This window comes from Melopsittacus undulatus, chromosome 2 (genome assembly GCF_012275295.1).
Source record: "Melopsittacus undulatus isolate bMelUnd1 chromosome 2, bMelUnd1.mat.Z, whole genome shotgun sequence".
NCBI lineage: Eukaryota > Metazoa > Chordata > Aves > Psittaciformes > Psittaculidae > Melopsittacus > Melopsittacus undulatus.
The window spans coordinates 1,825,483-1,845,750 of NC_047528.1; the positions used below are offsets into that span (position 1 = coordinate 1,825,483).

A 20,268-nucleotide genomic window follows, 5' to 3' on the forward strand; every position below is an offset into this window, starting at 1 on the left:
TCTGCTTGTCTCTGGGCTATTAAAAGGCTTGTCCTGGGATCCTGAGTGAGCTCAGGGTGGCCTGTGTGAAATTGGGTTGATAGGAATAAAAACCCAAAGGGATGGCTTGGACTGTACCAAGCCCTGTGGAAGGGTTGGATGCTTTTAAACCTGCTGTTCCATTCACATTATTCACTCAGTACAATTCAATTGTGCAGTTGCTCTTCCCTTTGCTTAAAATCGATAGCACTGAGGTGGTTTAACAACAGTCCTCATTGCTCTGCTCCCTCCCCACTCCAGGTCTGAGCATTGCTCTAAGGCTACAGGGCTGGAGGAGTTAACCCAGACAAAACCCAGCACTTCTTTTTTAGGCCAGATCTCCCCAGAGAGCTTCCCTTTTAAATGTGCCACTTGAATCCCTTCATCTCTTATCTCTCTGATGCTCTTTGGGAGGGAATAACGTGTCACTGGCTGTAAGGGATACCTACAGCCCGTATCTCAGGGATGCAGCGTGTGCTCATTAGGCATCCCAGAGCCTTCACAATATGCTCCCACTGCCTTTGCAGATGGATTCCACCCTGCTCCTCCTTTATGGCCAAACTCTATGGCAAGCTCAGTTATTCAGCTCGGAGACGTTTGTAGCCATTGGCGGATGATGCATCTTTGAAGCCCAGGTTGGATTGCTTGTGTGGGTTTGTGTTTTATCCCTCCCTTCTGGTGCGTGGTGCTCAATGTGAATAATTAATGTATGTTGTCTTGCTTCCTGTTTTCATTTCTGTATGTAATGCTAACCAGCAGGGGCTTGAATCATTCATAGCCTGCTCTCTCCACCTCAACGCTGTAGATGTCATGGGAACAGTGATTCTAAGGTGGTACAAGCTTTCTGCTTCTTGCCATTAAATCCATTTCTGGAAGCAGGAGAAGTAAGTATTGAGTCCAGCATCTTGGCCATGCAAGGATCTCTAGGTAGATAGTATCAGTGGGGTTTCTTGAGCAGCATCTTGCCTTGCTGTGCTTCAGTCTCTTCCTGCATCTCTTGTTACTACTCAGGTATCTATGTGAGCAGTGGGGAGGATGGGTGCTGTGTATGCGCTTTCCTTTCCATTGTGGGCTTCTATGCATCTGCCTATGGTCTTTATGGAGAAGAGGGAATGATTTTAGGCTTCCAGGTTGTGGCTCCTGCAATTCAAATGCATTTAGGAATGTTCTGGGTTTTTTAAGGTCATCTTGGCTTTCTTTGTGCTTCTCCTGACTGCTTCCATAGAGAGCAGCCTGAATCTATGGGTTCCCTTAGTATCTCCTTGTGCTGGGGTTCAGTGAGAGGAACCAGAGTGGGAGCTTCACTTGTGAGCTTATGGAGCCTTCTCAGCTCTGTTTTCCCTTGGGTGTTCTTAGTGGTTTAGCTGTTTTAAGCTGCTCTTAAAACCTTCCAGCAGTGCTTTCTGGTGATCACATTGGTAGGCAGGAATGCTTTTGGTTTGGTTGCCCTTTTGTACTGAAGACACTTATGTCCCTCCTTCATGCTGCTAGGAGCTTGGGAGATGCTGGGTTAGATGCTACTGTGGGAGGTTGGTAGATGCCCTTCAGAACTGGACCACAAGCTCAAAGCTCTTGCCTTGACCCTGGCTATTGGTGTCCCTGTTAGGATGCACCTTCAGGGTGAAGGGTTAACTGCTGGTCCCCTTTCATTCTGAAGTGCATTTACACCTTATTACAGCAATGCTGCTTGAAAAGGCTTTGGTGCCTCTGCTGTTTCTGGTTGTGCAGCAAAGTTCATGCCTTTAGCTGATAGCTTTGGATGTGCAGCTGTGAGAGGGATGTTGGTATCTTGAACAGGCTGAATTAGGGATCCTGGTGATAGCCCTAAGATGGGAACTCTTCATGTACCTCCTAACTTGTGGGGCTTGCCCAAACCCTCCCTATTCCCTTCCCAGCCTTACAAGGGGCCTCCTGTGAGTTGTGCTGTGAAGCTTTGGCTAGGAACTAAAGTGCTTGAGCCTCATGTTTGTTACTGGAATGATGGATCCATAACACAGGTTATATTACATCTGAAGGGCAGCATCTGCTTCAGGCTCCTGCCACTTCAGGTGAATTAGATTTCTGTTTGAAGAGTCAGGGTTTGCCACCTTTGACACCCTATATGCATGTGGCTGGTGCACAGGATTGCTTCTCCACGTGTCTGGACAACAGCTAAGGCCTTCCCAGAAGAATGGAGTGATGAAATGCTTGAGTGTGTTTGAGTTTGCAAGGCAATTCTTGCAGGCTAACAAGTAAAGTACATGGTCAAAGCTTTTACACATGGAGATGTGTAAGTCTGCCCTGTTGTCTTGCATGAAGAGGTGGAAATCAGGAGAGATGCTGTCTTTTGGAGCTTGATTCATGAAGAATTGCTTGTAACGACTGTAGCTTGCTAGGTTTGCAGGTTGGGGATGTGGGCTTGGCACTGCTGTTGTTAATAGGCTCTGAATAACTTGTACATCGTGCTTACATCCTGCAGCATCTTGAACATCGCTTGCTCCTTAGGGTCTTCAAGGCAGAGAATATGGCTTTGTCCAAGACCCTTAAATAGCACTGAACTTTGCATGCCCTCAGTGTTTCTGGCCTATTCTAACTGACAGTTGTTCCTGCCTGCAGTGTGCTGCTGGCATATGGGGAAGGCAAACCAGGGAACTCATCTTATAGGGACAATCCTGAAGCAGACACAGGCTGAAGATAGGAGGCAACTTGTACAGTGACTAATACAGAGCTTTATAAATAGCATGAGAAGGGATGAGCTGCAGGCAGGGAGGTGTCCTCAAGCATGAGGCCATGGAGGTGGTACAGTAACTCTTAGGGGCAGATGAGCTGGGAGGGTATGGGGTGATGTGATCAGCAAACCCTGCTTCAGGCTGGATGTGCTTGTGGCTCTGTCCTGAGTGTTCTCCCTTAGGGGCTGAACAAAGCCACTTGGGGTCTGGGTCAGCAATGAGCTGATGTGCAAGTCCTGTGCATCTCGTGTGCTCTGCTTAGGTCAATGCCTCGAGCAGCACCAAGAGCATTATAGAGAGTTTTGCTGAAAGGACAAAGCAATGTTCTGTGTGTTCGTGTTAGAGAAAAGCAGGGGACCTAAGGGTTTGGGGCTCTGGTAATGGTCCGGTGGGCTTTGAAACTACAACCACCAACCAGCAAGATCTGTCTGCCTTGAGGATGCTGAGTCCTGATTAGAGCAAGTCAGGACAGGGCTGTCCTAGGCTGTCAGCATGAGGCACTGAGTGTAAATGGATACAAGGAAGGACAGAAGCTGGAAGGGTTGTGCTGTGTCCTCACTGGCATTTCTAGACTCAGCCACAGTGATTGTGATGCCCACAGCATCCCTTATGCATTGGCTATAAGGGAAAGTATGCACCACTCTTGGGTGCTTGTTTCCATAGGATATGGCTGCCCCATCCCTGCCAGTGTTCAGGGCCAGGTTGGATGGGGCTTGGAACAAGCTGCTTTAGTAGAAGGTGTCCCTGCCTATGGCAAGGGGTTGGAACGGGATGAGCTTTAAGATCCCTTCCAACCAATTCCATGCTTCTATGACATGGCCATTACAGGCTCTTAGGTGGTTAGGTTACCTCCTTAAGCCCTGTCATGCTTTGCTGATGGAGTGAGGGTGCTGCTACTCATAGCTTTATGTAAGACCTTCACACTGGGGATGCTGTATAGAAAGGAAGTGTTTCCCTTAGAGAGGATGCAATTGCCTTATTGCCCACAGGTCCTATATGCTCTGGAAAGGAAACCAATCACCTTGCAAGCTCAGCTGCTGTTGAGCATCACTCACAATGCACTGACTATCCCCATCACAGCTGTGGGTGTACTCATGTGTACCAGGAACCTGTGGAAAACCCCTGGTAGGAGATAAGGGCAGCTGAGAGCTGTGTGATGCCATCAGACAGGCAAATGTTTGCTTTGAGGTTGCCAGCCCCACATGCTGACTCTATGAATGAGTAAGAGAACACGACTGCTCGGTCTGTTCTCGATATGAATCTCACCAGACACAAAGCAAGCATCTAACTATATATATACGTATATAAAAAGCCTTGTGACGCACAAAGCATGTCATTGATGGAGCCAAGTACTTCCCCTTGAAACAGTGATAGAATCACAGAATCAATGAGGTTGGAAAAGCCCTTTAAGCTCATCCAGTCCAACCATTTCCACCCCTGCCCCATGGCACTGAGGCCTCGTCTCCACGGGCTGTGAACCTTTGCAGGGCCGGTGCCTGCAGCCCTGCCCTGGGCAGCCTGTTCCAATGCCTGAGCACCCTGTGGGGCAGGAATTGTTCCTCAGCTCCATCTAAACCTGCCCTGGTGCAGCTTGAGGCTGGTTCCTCTTGTCCCATCCCTTGTTCCTTGGGAGCAGAGCCCAGCCCCTCCTGGCTCCATCCTCCTGCAGGCACTTGGAGGGAGCCAGCAGGTCCCCCCTGAGCCTTCTCTTCTCCATCTGAACCCCCCAGCTCCCTCAGCCCTTCCCCATCACCCTTGGGCTCCAGGCCCTGCTCCAGCTCCATTCCCTTCTCTGGCCCCACTCCAGCTCCTCAAGGTCTCTCTTGCAGTGAGGGGCCCAGAGCTGAGCACAGGATTCCAGGTGCAGCCTCCCCAGTGCCCAGCACAGGGGCACAATCCCTGCCCTGGCCCTGCTGCCGCACTGGTGCTGATCCAGGCCAGGATGCTGGGGGCTGCCTGGGCATGAGCTGCTCATGTTCAGCTCCATCCATCAGCATCCCTGGGTCCTTTCCTATGAGCAGTTTCCAGCCACAATTCCCCAGTCCTGGAGCATTGCATGGAGCTGTTGTGATGTAAGTGCAGGACCCAGCACTGAGCCTTGTTGAACCTCATACAATTGGCCTTGTCCCATTGATCCAGCCTGTCCTGTAAAGCCTTCATATCCTCCAGCAGATCACTCTTGCCCAACTTGATGTTCTCTGCAAATGTACTGATGTTTCCATACATGGCAGTTAGAGCACTTGCACTGGAGTCAGCCTGGCCTTTTGGGAGCCAATGCTGTTTAGTGGAGAGGGGATCATCCTCCAGGGTGAAGGCTGCATCCAGCTCTGCATCTCTGACTGCTTGTTTGAGATGCTTGTGAAGGGAGAAGGGAATATCTGCCTTTTCCAGCACGCACAGGGAGTATGAGTTCATCATTGGGACTGTTTTGCAGGCTTCGTATGATGCTCAAGATAAACTGGTTTAGCTGGGCTGGGTTTCAGCTTTGCAGAAGTCTCTGAATCCATTTTCAGGCTGAGCTTGCAGGAGCTCTGGGTCTTTACATTTCAGTCACTCAGAGAAATCTAATCATCTTGATATAAGGAAGAAGTTCTTTACTGTGAGGGTGCTGAGGCACTGGAATGGGTTACCCAAGGAAGCTGTGAATGCTCCATCCCTGGCAGTGCTCAAGGCCAGGTTGGATGAAGCCTTGGGTGATATGGTTTAGTGTGAGGTGTCCCTGCCCCTGGCAGGGGGGTGGGAACTGGATGATCTTGAGGTCCTTTCCAATCCTAACTATTCTATGATTCTATGATCTGAGATGTGAATTATCAGCCTACTGCTCTTGTCCTGCTGTGGCTTTTCCCTACTGATACCTCCTATGAATCCATTTTCTTCTAGTGCTGTGGGAGAAACTGCACAAGGAAATAAAACCTGCAAACTAAGACTGAGAACATCGGGGCTGTTGAGGCTGGAGAAGAGAAGCTGCGTGGAGACCTCAGAGCAGCTTCCAGTGTCTGAAGGGGGCTCCAAGGATGCTGGAGAGGGGCTCTTCATCAGGGACTGCAGTGATAGGACAAGGGGTGATGGGTTCAGACTGAAACAGGGGAAGTTCAGGTTGGAGATAAGGCAGAAGCTGTTCCCTGGGAGGGTGCTGAGGCACTGGAATGGGTTGCCCAGGGAGGTTGTGAATGCTCCATCCCTGGCAGTGTTCAAGGCCAGGTTGGACAGAGCCTTGGGTGCCATGGTTTAGTGTGAGGTGTCCCTGCCCATTGCAGGGGTTGGAACTGGATGATCTTAAGGTTCTTTCCAATCCAAACCATTCTGTGATTCTATGATTCTCATCTTGTTGAGTAACAAGACAGTGACAGGGCTGGCAATAGATGTGATGATCATTCGATAACCAGAGGCTGTGGTTAATTATTAAACTGCTTTTTAATGCATTGAAGTATTACTTTAGCATCTTAAATCCTTCTTTTTTACCCCCTTTTGTCTTGTCCTCTTGCAGGGCTCTCCCAGGACCTGATGGATTGCTGATACCCTGCTCCTGAGGGGCTGGAAGGAGCATGGTTAAACACCAGCCGCTGCAGTACTACGAGCCACAGCTATGTTTGTCCTGTCTAACTGGGATCTACGGCTGCCGCTGGAAACGGTACCAGCGGTCACATGATGACACCACCAAGGTGGGTTGGTGGTGTTGATGGGACCCCATCACCTCTTGGTGGCTTTGGGGTGTGGATGGGTTTTGGTCTTGGTTGAGGGTTGTGGGTATTTGTTGGCTTATGTAGATCATTGGGTGAATGGATGGAGGTCTATGTAAGACCATCACCATGTGGTTGATGATGGGTATGGTGATCAAAGGGATTGAATGGTGTGGTTACATCTGTCTGTATTTTCCTTTTGGTACTAGCAGAGACTTCTGGTTTGCTTGTATCTGACTGATGAGCTTGCAGTTGCTTTGAATGTGTAGGACCTGCATTGCTGCAATGCCTCTGGCTTCTGGGTGTGAAATGAGTTTTGTGGGTAGGGAAAGGCAGAAGGAGGTGAGAATTAGCTAGGGATGAAGGGGGAGATGTTAGAGGTTGCTCTTTCCTCCTCTGGATAAATGCAGCTTCTATGAGATCTGGTAGAGGGAATTTGGATAGTGGGGCTGGACTTGCACCTTCTCAGTTGTTTGAAGCTGTGAGATGGGGTTTCATGAGACCTGATGTGTTTATAGGAAGAAGCATGAAAAATACACTGTGAAAGCTGCCCTGTTACATCTTCTGGGTGTAATGCCTGTGTTTTACTGTTCTTCTGTGTTCTCTTGTTCCTATAATCATGAAATAGTTTGGGTTGGAAGGGACCTTAAAGCTCATCCAGCTCCAACTCTCTATCATGGGCAAGGACACCTTCCACTGGAACAGCTTGCTCCAAGCCCCATCCAACCTGGCCTTGAACACTTGCACCCTTGTCTGGTTTGTTCTTATTTAGTCTGCTTATTACTTAAAGAAGGAGGAAAAACACCCCAAAGCCAAAACTTATTTCTTCTAGCAATGCTTCCAGAGATCCCATATTGATTTTGAGGGTTAGTTTTGCTTCAGTGACAGCTTCTTCTTTGTTTTTAAGCCTCTAACCAGAGATCTTCCTGTCTGCAGAGTGCTTTTCCTTTGGGAAAGAGGCTGTTAAGGAGAAAACACTTCTTGGCAGCAGATCCCATGCCAGAAACACTGCTGGTTCTGAATCGCATCAATTGTTGGTGATGCAGCTTGGCCGCGAGCTCCTGTGTGGATTGAGGATGCCTTGTGTTTGTGCAGCATAAAACATGTTTCCTTCTGCAAAGGAGAAGTGTTTGTGCTGGTTTTCCTTTGCTTCCACCCTGGCCAGGTCTGTCTGTGTCCACTTCAGAGCCAGAGGATGTTTCCTGTGCACCAACACCCGGGTACAGCCGTAACAGAGGGAATAAATGGGGTTTAAAGGCTTTGTCAGGGAAACAGTGGGATGTAATGTCTTGGCATCTATGCCTGTACTAACTTTAACACTCAAAATGCCCAATCCAATATGCCTTATGAACCAGAACACTGTGCTTCTTAGGTAAAAATCCATAGTAAAATTACCATTGACTTAATGTCTCAGTGAAAGCTGCACTGATTTATTTCATTGGGGCAGCCTTCCAGGTCTGTTTAGAATTCCAATTGGTTTCCCAGTGTTATAATAATTAGTGGGTCTAAAGGTGCCTGATCTAGGCTTAAAAATAGGTGTAGTCTCTGAGTTTGTCTATGAGGCCTCAATGTCCACTTTATTGAGGAGATAAATGGAGATAAAAGCTGTTTGCAGAGCAAGAGAACAAAGCCTAGGATTAGCTCCAAGCTGTGCAACACCAAGGTATGAAGAATCTCTTCCCATCTTGCTGTCAATAAAATGCCTTGCAGGTGTTGGTGCTGGAATGAGTGATTCTAGCACTGTATTTGGAGGGGAAAGATGCTAAAGAAGACTGATTGTCCTCTGGGCATGTCTATTGGCATGTGCTTGAGTACTGCAGAGCATGGGTGGGAACTCTAGAGTGTATGTGTAAGATGAATGAGAGACCTTTTCTTTAATTATTTTCAATGTCTTTTATTTTAAATTTAAATTTAATTTTTATTAAATTAATTTGAAATTCTTTAGATTTTTTATTTTTTATTGATTTTTGAGTTTTAATTTTTGATTATTTTTTAAATTATTTTAATTTTGTTGCAAAATAGTCCTTGGCTGTTAGAGCGAGCAGGTAACTCCTATGGGCTTCCAATCAGTATTTAGCATCCCTTTGCCTCTCTCTAGTGGGAGGGGGTTTCCATGGTATCACTCATTCTGGACCACTTGTCCTGCAGACTCCAATCTCTGCTGTTGAGTGAAGCTCTGAAGCATTGATGGGCATACCTCAACATATAGGATGCTCCCAGTATTGCTGTTATCTCTGCATCAGAGGACTTTTGGAATGTGTGAGAACTTGCCAAGATCCCAAGGTATCGGATGCAGATAGGACGTTTAACATATGCTTATTGTCTCCAGCTGATATATATCCAGCTATAGCACTTGGGTATGTCTATGAAGGATAAAAGAGGCATATACCCTTCTTTAACTTAGGTGCCTATTTGCTCTGCACAAAGGCAGTGGTGTGTTGATAATACCTGTAGTATTGCTCTGTATCTGACCTTACAGTAACTCAGTCACTGCAAGCCAGGAGTAGAGGCAATTGTAGTGTGATATATGTTTTCCTGTGCATGGTTACCATAAAAAGGGGCTATGGCATCTAAGAGGTTTTAAGGCTTGTGAAAACCAGAGTTACCTGAGAAGGAAGGAACACATTGCCCAAACAAGTGGTAAATGCTCCATCCTTGGCAGTGTTGGACACAGGGGCTTGGAGCAGCTGCTCCAGTGGGAAGGTGTCCCTGCCCATGGCAGGGGTAGGGGATTGATGGGCTTTAAGGTCCTTTCCAACCCAAACCACTCCATGATTCTATGAATGAGGCCATGTCCATGTTATGTTTCTGCAGTTTAATTATCAGAGAGCAAGGCATGCATTCAGAGAGTGACTTATTTAGTATAGGCTACAGCATGATTGTTATCTTTCTATTTAAAAGACCATGCTTTCCACAATAAAAGGCTTTCCCCTAAATCTGGGGTTTGAGCCAGCTTTGCATCCTTGAAACCTTCTCTATGTGGATACCTGTTTATGGAATTGTGCTGCAGCTCAACAGCCAGTTTTAATGATTCCTTTCCTTTCCCCCCATACTGATGCAGGGCAGGCTTTCTACTACTCCATGACAATGAGAACTGTAACTGTAAACTTGAGCTCTAAGTTTCTTCAGGAGGATGCTTGCTAGAATTGTAGTTACCTTTGGCTTTCCTCTCTCCTTTTGAGGATGAAGGAGGGGGCTGAAGGCACCCAACCTGCACAACCCAACCTCCTCTTTGGAGAGCTGCAGAATTCCTTTGTCTATTGTGTGCCTTCAGCTTTAATGGCAAGAATCCCTTGTTTTTTAAGTCTTTAATGTGGTTTATTTGGGTTTATTCTGTTTTCATGACAGGCATATAAAAAAGACATGGTCTTGCTGAGGTTCAAACTATTATAACCTCTGTAGCTGGTATGAGGAAGCAATTCCTGATCTAACTACAAGTATTCCACCAAAGAAGGTCTTATGAAATCAGTGCATCATCTTAACAGAGCCTTATTGCCCTGAACACAAACTGAGGGACAATGAGCTTTGGCATGTCATTGCCATATGTGCTGTTAATGGTCTCAAGGAAGTTCAGGTGGCAGCTTCCAAGGTATCTCCCAGACCCTGTTGATGGATTGGCAGCAATGAGAGCACAGCACTGCTAATTGCAATGTATAAGCACAGTGCTCTGCACACAGTTTGTGTGCCTCACCCCTAATGAACTGATTGCAACACCACAAGAGCTCTTGCCCCTGGGGTAGAGTCTAGGGCTGGTTGCAGCCTCTTATGGAGATCTCCATCCAGAGATGCTGTAGGATCAGTATCCACATAGGAGATGTTGATGGGTTGCATTATATAAACATGAAGTTGAATCTATCAAATAGTTCTTATTGCAGGGGGGTTCTTTTATTGCTTCCCAAACCATGTTGTCTGTACACAGTAAATATCCCACCTGGGAAATCAGCATGGATGGGAGTGGGGAAAGAGATATTGTATGGAAGAAAATGACAATGATGTTTTTTCCCTATTCACCTCTATCTGTTGGCTTTCTGGCTGTTGGGTTTTTGCAGTTATTGTGTATTGAAAACTCTTGGGATCTTTATCTTATTCAGTTCCCTGCCATATAGGATACTATAGGATACTATCACTGTTTACTAAGGACTCGGCTTCTCTGCTTAGCGAATGGCATGGCTGCTGCTGTGCTTCACAGCATGAACCCTTCTGAGATATAGGTTGAGGCAGACAGAATGTAACTGGGATCTCTTTTTGTCTCCCATTTCCCTTGAAAGCTTTCTGTCTTTACAAAGTACCTTTTTCCTCCATAAAATTGCCAAGAATAGGCCAGGAGAGGTGTGTGCTTTGGTTGTGTATGATAGGAAGGGCCATCATCATCAGAACCCAGAATAATAGAGTCAACCGGGTTGGAAAAGACCTTTAAGATCAAGTCCAACCTTTAACCCAGCATTGCCAAGGCCATTGCTAACCCATGGCACTGAGGGCCTCATCTATACGGTATGGAACACTTAGGATGGTGATTCCACCACTTCCCTAGGAAGAAAACTGGCAGGTCTGGATCCCAGTTGACTGAAGGTACTGGAGCAGGGAGGGTGTCTCACTAGAGGGGTGATGCCCTCCCTCAATGTGCTGGCCATGCTCCTTTTGATGCTGCAGTGTTAATGAATGGGACTGCTGCTGGTGACATACAGAAGTCTGTGATCAACGCAACCTCCCATATTCATCTTGCAGTGTATGAAATGGCATAGAATCAGAGAATAGTTAGGGTTGTAAAGGACCTTAAGATCATCCAGTTCCAACCCCTGCCATGGGCAGGGATACATCACACTAAACCATATCACCCAAGGCTTCATCCAACCTGGTCTTCTATATGCAAATGCACTTAGAGGCTTCCTGATGGCACTGTCTCTTGACCCTTGGTTTGGAGGTGAGGAGCTAGGAGCAGTATCTCCTATGGCACTGTGGCCAATGGCACCAGGAATTGCATCTAACTTGGTGGGTTTCAGTCGTGTTCTTGCAGCTTTAACTTGTCTGCCTGCTTATTCATGCTCTGGGTAATATAAGCAGCCTCTGGGCTGACCTTTCTATAGGTGATTGAGTGACTCCTATAGCAACAGCCCACAGAGTTTCCAATGCTTTGTCATTACTACTTTATCCAGAACCTTTGAAGCAATCCATGTGCAAGCTCCAGGTGATAAACAGCCAGAGCAGCCCCCCATACAGACACAAAGGTGCCTTGTGGCTTTCCCAACATCACTGGCCTCCAGGGTTTTACTCTGAGTGTGGCATTTCCTTGCTGGAGCTGCCAGATGTGCTCCCTCCAACTGCTTTATGTGCTTCACTAATGGAAAACTGGATCACTGGAGCCCATTGCTTCCTGTTTGCTCCTGCACCTTTACAGGAGGATACAGCAAATGCTGCTTTTCCTGTTCTCCTTGAAGCAGCTGTGTTGCTCTGAAGTGTAATTGGGGAAGGTGAGCTCAGTATCACTGATGGCAGGAGGTTGTTTGCCTAAAGAATCACAGGATCCCGAGGGTTGGAAGGGACCTCAAAGCTCATCCAGTCCAACCTCCTGCAAGAGCAGGGTAACCTGGAGTACATCCCATAGGAACTTGTCCAGGTGGGCCTTGGATATCTCCAACATAGGAGACTCCACAACCCCCCTGGGCAACCTGTTCCAGTGCTCTGGCACTCTTACAGTTAAGAAGTTATTCCTGATGTTAACATGGAACCTCCTATGCTCCAGTTTATACCCATTGCCCCTTGTCCTACCACTGGATATCACTGGAACAAGCCTAGCTCCATCATCCTGACACCCACCCTTTACGTATCTGTAAACACTGATGAGGTCACCCCTCAGTCTCCTCCAAGCTAAAGAGCCCCAGCTCCCTCAGCCTCTCCTCATAAGGGAGGTGTTCCACTCCCTTCATCATCTTTGTGGCTCTGCGCTGGACTCTTTCAAGCAATTCCCTGTCCTTCTTGAACTGAGGGGCCCAGAACTGGATGCAATATTCCAGATCCAGCCTCACCAAGGCAGAGTAGAGAGGGAGGAGAACCTCTCTTGCCCTGCTAACCACCCCCTTTCTAATGCACCCTAGGATGCCATTTGCCTTCTTGGCCACAAGGGCACATTGCTGGCTCATGGTCACCCTCCCATCCACCAGGACCCCCAGGTCCCTTTCCCCTTCACTCCTTTCCAGCAGGTCAACCCCCCCAAAACAAAGAGCAGAGCAGAGGGGCAGCATCACCTCCTTCGCCCTGCTGGTCACACTCCTTTGGATGCAGCCCAGGATACGGTTGCTTTCTGGGCTGTGAGCACACACTGCAGCCGGCTCATGTTCAGTTTCTCATTGACCAACCCCCCCAAGTCCTTCTCCTTGGGCTGCTCTGAATCTCTTCTCTAATGCTCTCTACATCTCTGCAGAGTTAATACAGAGGGAACCAGAAGCTTTTCTTTCACTTCAGCATCCCCATTTGCAAAGGAACGTCTATGGTATCAATGCCCTTTCTGTAGTCTGAGCATACAGATTGTTTTACATTGATGCCTCAGGGCCAGCACCCCAAAGGTGTCCCCTGAAGGCTGCTGGGCATGGGGTCCCCATCACCCCCGTGTCATTGTGACACCACCTGGCAACGCAGCAACCACAACAAACCAGGATGGTATAAAAGGGAGCATCCTCCTGTGTCCCCTGGTAGAGATGGTCCAGGGCAGCCCAAGGACATCCCAGAGGAGGTCCTTGAGGAGCTGATGGAGTTACTTGGAGGGGCCTTGAGGGAGGAAGACCAGCACCTGGTCAAGGCTGCTGGAGACAGCTCCTGGCAGGACCAGCCTGCTAACAAGTGCGTGATATGGGAACAATTCAGCTGGATAGCTGTGGCCGGACCATAGGAATGCCACCTGAGGAGCACTGCAGAGCTCATCATCCTCATCCCCTGCGGAGCCGTAAGCAAAAGGATACAGAGATCCAGGGATCCCAGTGCTGTGGAGCAACCACTGGTTCCCTGCCAGGCATAGGGAGGGAGGATGCTTGGCCACAGGGTTGGTCAGGCCAGGGGCCTTTGACCACTCTTGGGAGCTGCTGAGGTGGTTCTGGGTTGAGGGAGAATAGGGTTAGGGTTAGGGTTAAGGTTAGCCTAGGGTTAGGGTAACCCTAACCCTAACCCTTTGGAGCAGAATCAGGTCTTGCTCCCATGCTCAGGGACAGCCGATTGCCAGTGTTGGGGTCAGGAAGGAATTTTCCCCCAGGCACATTGGCCCTGGCTTGGGGGTTTTTCGCCTTCCTCTGAGCATCCAGCAAGACCACTGGTTAGGGCTCCTCTGCTCCATCCTGGCTGCTCATGCACCATGAAGGTGGCACCTCATGTCCTGCAGCTGGGGGGGGAAGGCTTTTTTCCCCCCATGGATCTGAGAGTGTCCCTGTGGGTTTTTTGCCTTCCCCTGCAGCAGTGAGCCAGCCCCTTGATAGGGCTCCTCTGGGCTATTATGACCCAAAGGCTGCTGCTCCTGCTCCATGAGGGTGCCCTTTGTGCCCCACATCTGGGGGGAAGAAGCTATTGTGACTCCCAGGGTAGCCCTGGGGTTGCTGCTTGTCCTCTGTTGCATTGAGCACAGCCCCTTGTCAGGGTCCTTTAGGCTTGGTTCTCACTCGCTGCTCTCACACCTCCAGGGCACAACTTGTGCCCTGGCTTTCCCTGGCTCCATTGCCCAGTGCAAGCTTGGAGCAGGAGCGAGCTCTGCTCTTCTCTTGGCTCCATTCCCTGGGGCTCTTGCTTGTGCACAGCAGCCTGTGCTTGGAAGGGCTCCAGCCTTACTGCCCATCAGAAGCTGCCACTTTCCAGCTCTCCCTGAGTGCAACACTAGTGCCAGGAAGGTATGAGAGCAGTTTACGTTCATCTCTGGCTAGGAAGTGCAGTAGCAAAGCAGTGTTGGAAGTCAAAGGAGTGCTTGTCATAGATAGGTGGCATGCTTTGAGAAGTACTGCATGGTCCATACCTATTCTTCATGATGTTGTGAATGGTGGAAAGGAACATAGTGGAAAGGGAAACAAAGGAGCAGAAAGGAGGGTAATGTGATGGAAATGAGAGTAAGGGAAAGGAAATTAAATTAACAGAAGAAAAGATAATAACATAATGGAAAGGAATGTACCAGAAAGGAGGGGAATGGAATGGAACAGAAAGGAACGGAGTGGAATGGAATGGAAGAATGAGAACACAAAAGGAAAGGAACATAGTGGAAGAGGATGTTTCATGTAACAGGAATAGAAAGTAATGGAAAGGAAGGAAAGGAGCATTACTGAAAGTAGCATAACACAGCAGAAAGGAAAAGTAAAATGGAAGAAGAGTAATGAAACAGAAATGGAAAGAAACCTGCTTACTTGCAGCATTGTATGTGGTTCTGGTGTTCCCAGCATCAGAAGGACATGGAGCTGTTGGAGCAAGTCCAGAGGAGGCCACGAGGATGCTCAGGGGCTGGAGCAGCTCCTGTATGGAGCCAGGCTGAGAACATTGGGGCTGTTGAGCCTGGAGAAGAGAAGCTGCGTGGAGACCTCAGAGCAGCTTCCAGTGTCTGAAGGGGGCTCCAAGGATGCTGGAGAGGGGCTCTTCATCAGGGACTGCAGTGATAGGACAAGGGGTGATGGGTTCAGACTGAAACAGGGGAAGTTCAGGTTGGAGATAAGGAAGAAGTTCTTTACTGTGAGGATGCTGGAATGGGTTGCCCAGGGAGGTTGTGAATGCTCCATCCCTGGCAGTGTTCAAGGCCAGGTTGCACACAGGGACTTGGAGCAGCTGCTCCAGTGTGAGGCCAGTGAAGCTCCAAATGCAGAATAGCAAATCAAAAGGAGATTGTAGGGATGGATCTTTACCACCCCCAGCTGCATCTTGGGTCCCAGTGAAAACCAACCTTGAATTAACAGCTTAAACCAGGCCTGAATAATTGGTGTCTGTAGTCTGTGTAGGCAAGTAGATCTGACAGCCAAGTGCTGTCTGCAGGACAAAAGAGGCTTTGATCTACTGAGGAGGGGGTGGGGGAAGAAAAACAGAATGACACCTACAATTTAGAGAAGGATATAGGGAGAAATGGGACCTTCCAACCCCTTACAGATCCCTAGACAAGCCAGGACAAAGCTGGCCCTGTCCTGTTAGTGGTATTCCAGGTATGCCCATGTTTCCTTTGTCTTTATTCCAGCAGCAGCAGCAGTCTGAGGAGGTGGCTCTTGTATTCCCCATCACCCTCCTCCCTTTATCTTTGGTTTCCAGACAGAAGTGTAGGCTGCCTGTGCTTCCAGGAAACCCATTGTATGTTATCAGGGGGTGTAGCCAAGCCTTTCCTAGAGAGTATTTGGGAAGAGATGACTTCAACCTTGTCATACTCAGCCTGGGGAAGAAGAAAGGCTGAGAACAGATAGGGTTGGGTGTCTTGAAGCTGTTGAAGATAAGCATTGCTCTAGGAAGGAACTAAAGGCTCAGATAGATGTATATGAGGATACTGGCTTCTGATCTAATACTGGAGAGAGGGAGAGGGCTCAGAGCTTGATGGTTTCCAGTGGTGGCTGATGGAAGAGATGGGAAACTGCAGCCTGCTGCTTTGTGCTCTATGCTGGGAAAGCTGAGCTGAGACTTGGAAGTCGCGGCTGCTGCCAAAACCGCATCCAAAACTGACCTCAGGTGCTCTGCTTTACATGGATATGTTCACCTTGATAATTTAGGCTTTTCTCCCTGTATTCCTTCATGGATGTTTATGACCATGGAAGTGTTTCCATTATAATCTTAGTACTTGGAGAAGAAAAGGCTTGATGGATCTATTGTCTCCTCTTTATTCCATTGACCAGATACAGATGTGTTTAAGGCAGAAGGTACTTCAGTTGATTTATCCATCCCTCTACCACCCCTTACCACTAGGCAAGTGATGGAACAGAGCAGTTAAAGCAACCCAGGGAGGAGCAGAGCTACTGCTCACAGTACTGGTGCTGGGTTGTAGGGGATGATGACACCAGTATAACTGGTACAAGATGAATGTTGTAGGTAGTGTTATGGCACGTGTCTACTGCTGTTGAGATATCAAAACATGTTCTTCTATGGGCATGTTGTGGTCACAGCAAAGAGATGGGGACTACTGGAACATGTGAGAGCAGTGGGGAAATACAGCAATGCCCAAAGCCAGATGTATCTGTCCTTTCTGCAGACAGCATCATTTAAGTATCAGTGGTACTCAGCAGGAAGAGCTGCTGTAATGGAGATTGAAAACCAAATTGCCCCTTATGGTTTAAATCAGTGTTTCATGCAGATGCCATGGTTGGCATGTGGTATGAGGGGTGAAGTCAATGGCTTTGTTATGGCCTATGGGGCAGTTTATGATGCTCACTGCAAAGCAGCAGCATCACTGGAGTTGCTGCACCACTGGTGCTCATCTGGAGATGGTGTTTTTACATCCTCCATCTCCTAATCCAGTGTTTAAATAAGTGCAAGTTGTCTGAAACTGGATAGATACAGAAGGGGAGATGGGAGGAATACCTAATACTTGTAATGCTACTCCCTGCCTTTAAAGTATCTACTGCTGCTCATGTAGATACAAGCCAGCGTAAATGAGATATCAAACCCTAATGAATTGGGCATTTGCTGTTAGAATTTACTACCTTCAAGTGGAATGTGAATGACTTGAGATGGTCCATCTGGTTATAAGCACCACATAGCCTTGGGCTGAGGCTTCTGATGGCTTTTTTGGGTCCCTTTGTGAAAAGGCAAATGAGGAGCTGTGATCCATCGACATAATGGATTGCAGTGCTGTGATATGTGTATTAATTCACTTTATATTGAATTACTCTTGTAATTCCCACTTGGCAAGAGCTGTTCAATGACCTGAGCAGATGATCTAAGCCACGTTGGTGTGATTTATCTGTGTGCCTATAGGCTTTGGGGATGTCTCTTCATTGCTTATCCCCAGACAGCCAAAGGTCACTGGTCACAGGAATTGCTTGCTTGGCTGAAAACCACTATTAAAGGATGGGTTAATTTGCCCTTTTCTATGCAGTTTTGATTCGTTAATGTTCATAACCACAGTACTGGGTTTTCTTAATGGAAAGAGGCTCTTTCAAGCCTGTTTAATTTAAGGTTGGGCACTAAGGCATTGGATGCTGGATGTTGGATGTGATCAGTGATGCAGAGCTGAATCCCCATGAATGGATGTGTCTTGATTTATAGGAGTGATGGGCTGAATGCAGGAAAATCCAATCATCAGATTAAATATTGATCTATGTTCTTTCTCATTTACCTCCATTGAAAGCAGAACTATCCTGTTTTCAGGGCTTTACACATCACTTAAACATCCTTTACATTCACCTTTGAGCCCTTCATTTTACAGGGGGACTGTGAGATGACCCAGGGTGAATGGTTGTGTAGGGAAGGTCTTAGAGATGCTCCTAACTGCATGTGTCAGCTGAGCCAGGCAGGAATTGCATCTGCTGTGCACGGTGCCATCAGACCAGTCTTTGCAAGGAGTGTTATTGGGTCTATCTGGGAGTGTTTTGGTCTTCTATGAGAGGAGCAAGACCTCTCATAGGCTGGGCAGGAGTCCCATGGTAGGCTGGCAAGGAGCAGAGAGGTGTGTTAGCCTCAGAAACTGGGCTTAACCTGCAAGGACCTTGCTTGTCATTGAGACCCACATCCTCAGACAGCTCTAGGAAGATTAGGATGAACTTGCCACAGAGGGATGCTGAAGCTGTTGCCTACTTAAATGAGCCTTTAGAAGACCATTCCTGGTTACCTCTAGATCCTACCATGGTGGTACAAGCCCACTTGTTTCCATGTTTCCTACTTCATTAATGCTTGTTTGAAAGATGGGAAACCCCAAGTGCTTGAAACCCCAGGACATCCATGGTGTTTGATAACGGGGCTGCCTGGTGCAGCTTGACACCGTCAGGGTGAGGATGTTGGATGCTATATCCTTTAGCTTAGTCCTGATGGAGGCAAAATGCCTGTGGGAGAGGATCTGCAGAACCCATTAGTTGTGCCTGGGTTAGGATTAGGGGCTCAGACTGGGTGATTAACATGCCCTGGGATCTATAATGCTTTAGAGGTGTCAAAGGCTTTTACTGCAGGGCATCTGCAGAATGGGTTTCAGGCTATAAATAGCCAACATTGAGCTGGAGCTGGGGAAAATGGAGGCAGGGAAACATGGAAAAAGAGGGAGAAAAGGGGGATTTGGGGCCATGGTCCCTTAGATTCAGCCCTGTGGTTTGTGAATGGCTCTATCAGGTTTTCCCAGCACTTTTCCCTGGATCTATGGGTACAGCAATGTCCTTCCAGTCTACAGACAGTGGTGCAAACACTATTCTAAAGTCTATGTCTTCAGAGATGCTGGGGGAGAGATGAGACTTGGATGCTCAATCAACACATGGTTTAACCTACTGCTCCATGTGGTAGAGCCTTGCCAGGCTGTCCCCATGAGTCCCCTTGTGCTGTTTGGGGCTGGGATAGAGTTGATTTTATGCACAGTAGCTGGTACAGGACTATGTGTGCAGTTCTGGTGTCCTCAGCATGAGAAGGACATGGAGCTGCTGGAGCAGGTGCAGAGGAGGCCACGAGGATGCTCAGGGGCTGGAGCAGCTCCTGTATGGAGCCAGGCTGAGAACATTGGGGCTGTTGAGCCTGGAGAAGAGAAGCTGCGTGGAGACCTCAGAGCAGCTTCCAGTGTGTGAAGGGGGCTCCAAGGATGCTGGAGAGGGGCTCTTCATCAGGGACTGCAGTGATAGGACAAGGGGTGATGGGTTCAGACTGAAACAGGGGAAGTTCAGGTTGGAGATAAGGAAGAAGCTCTTCCCTGTGAGGGTGCTGAGGCACTACAATGGGTTGCCCAGGGAGGTTGTGAATGCTCCATCCCTGGCAGTGTTCAAGGCCAGGTTGGATGAAGCCTTGGGTACTGTGGTTTAGTGTGAGGTGTCCCTGCCCATGGAGAGAGATGATCTTAAGGTCCTTTCCAACCCAAACCATTCTATGATTCTAAGTTTTGGGTTTGTGACCAAACCAATGTTAATAATAAAAGGATTTTTTTAGGTGAAGAATGCTTACAACGCATCAAGGTAGAATATTTACTGAATTCCTTCTATAAGTGGGGGGAAGGTTGTTTTTCTGCTTGCTTTCCAAAACAGATGTTTTCTTTCTCGCCTGTGTAGTTGATGGTAGCACTGGAGTTAGATTTTCCCTATTGAATTGTATAAATCCCATAACAAAAGAGGCAATGGAACCTGTACTCTTGCCAATGTAAACTTCATTGTTGGTAGCTGCGCTAGCACAAATTGATTCTGTGTGTTGCTGTTCACTTAGATATTCAGTCTTTTCCTATGTCTAGAGCTATAAGAGTGTGAAGTTTGAAGACGACAAATGGCAGAAGTGAAATATTAACATAATGAATGTTTGACTTGTCTGTTCTGGTGTCTGAAGCTCTCTGTTCTCAACAAAGGTAGTGAAAAATGGTACAGTTATAGGATCCCAGCCTGGTTTGTGTTGGAAGGGACCTTAAAGCTCATCCAGTTCCAGGACCCCTTCCACTGGAGCAGCTGCTCCAAGCCCCTGTGTCCAACCTGGCCTTGAGCACTGCCAGGGATGGGGCAGCCACAGCTTCTCTGGGCAACCCATCCTTTATGGAAGTTGTTCATCGATGCTCATGGGTCCGAAATGACCACCAAAATTAAGTAGATGAGAGGGCAACCTGGCACCAATGGGAGTAAATGGTTGAAATGGAGGGTATAAGAAGGAGCAGGATGAGCTTGTGAGGATGCTCCTTTGTTAAGTGTATGCAGAGGGAAGTTATACAAGCAACAGCCTTAGTAGATGTGGTCTCCTGCCTTCCCCAGCCTGCATCCTATCACTTG

General features: G+C 47.9%; 1 protein-coding gene across 4 annotated transcripts in view; it reads left to right on the forward strand.

Annotated features, from left to right (window-relative positions):
* GDPD5 (glycerophosphodiester phosphodiesterase domain containing 5) overlaps positions 1-20,268 on the forward strand; it is a 165,164-nt gene that overhangs the window by 50,961 nt on the left and 93,935 nt on the right. For all 4 annotated transcript variants that reach the window (XM_034074565.1, XM_034074568.1, XM_034074566.1 and 1 more), the window contains exon 2: positions 6,214-6,388. In XM_034074565.1, coding sequence (XP_033930456.1) covers positions 6,272-6,388 — 117 coding nt within the window. In that variant the 5' untranslated portion in view covers positions 6,214-6,271. The remainder of the gene's footprint in view (positions 1-6,213; positions 6,389-20,268) is intronic.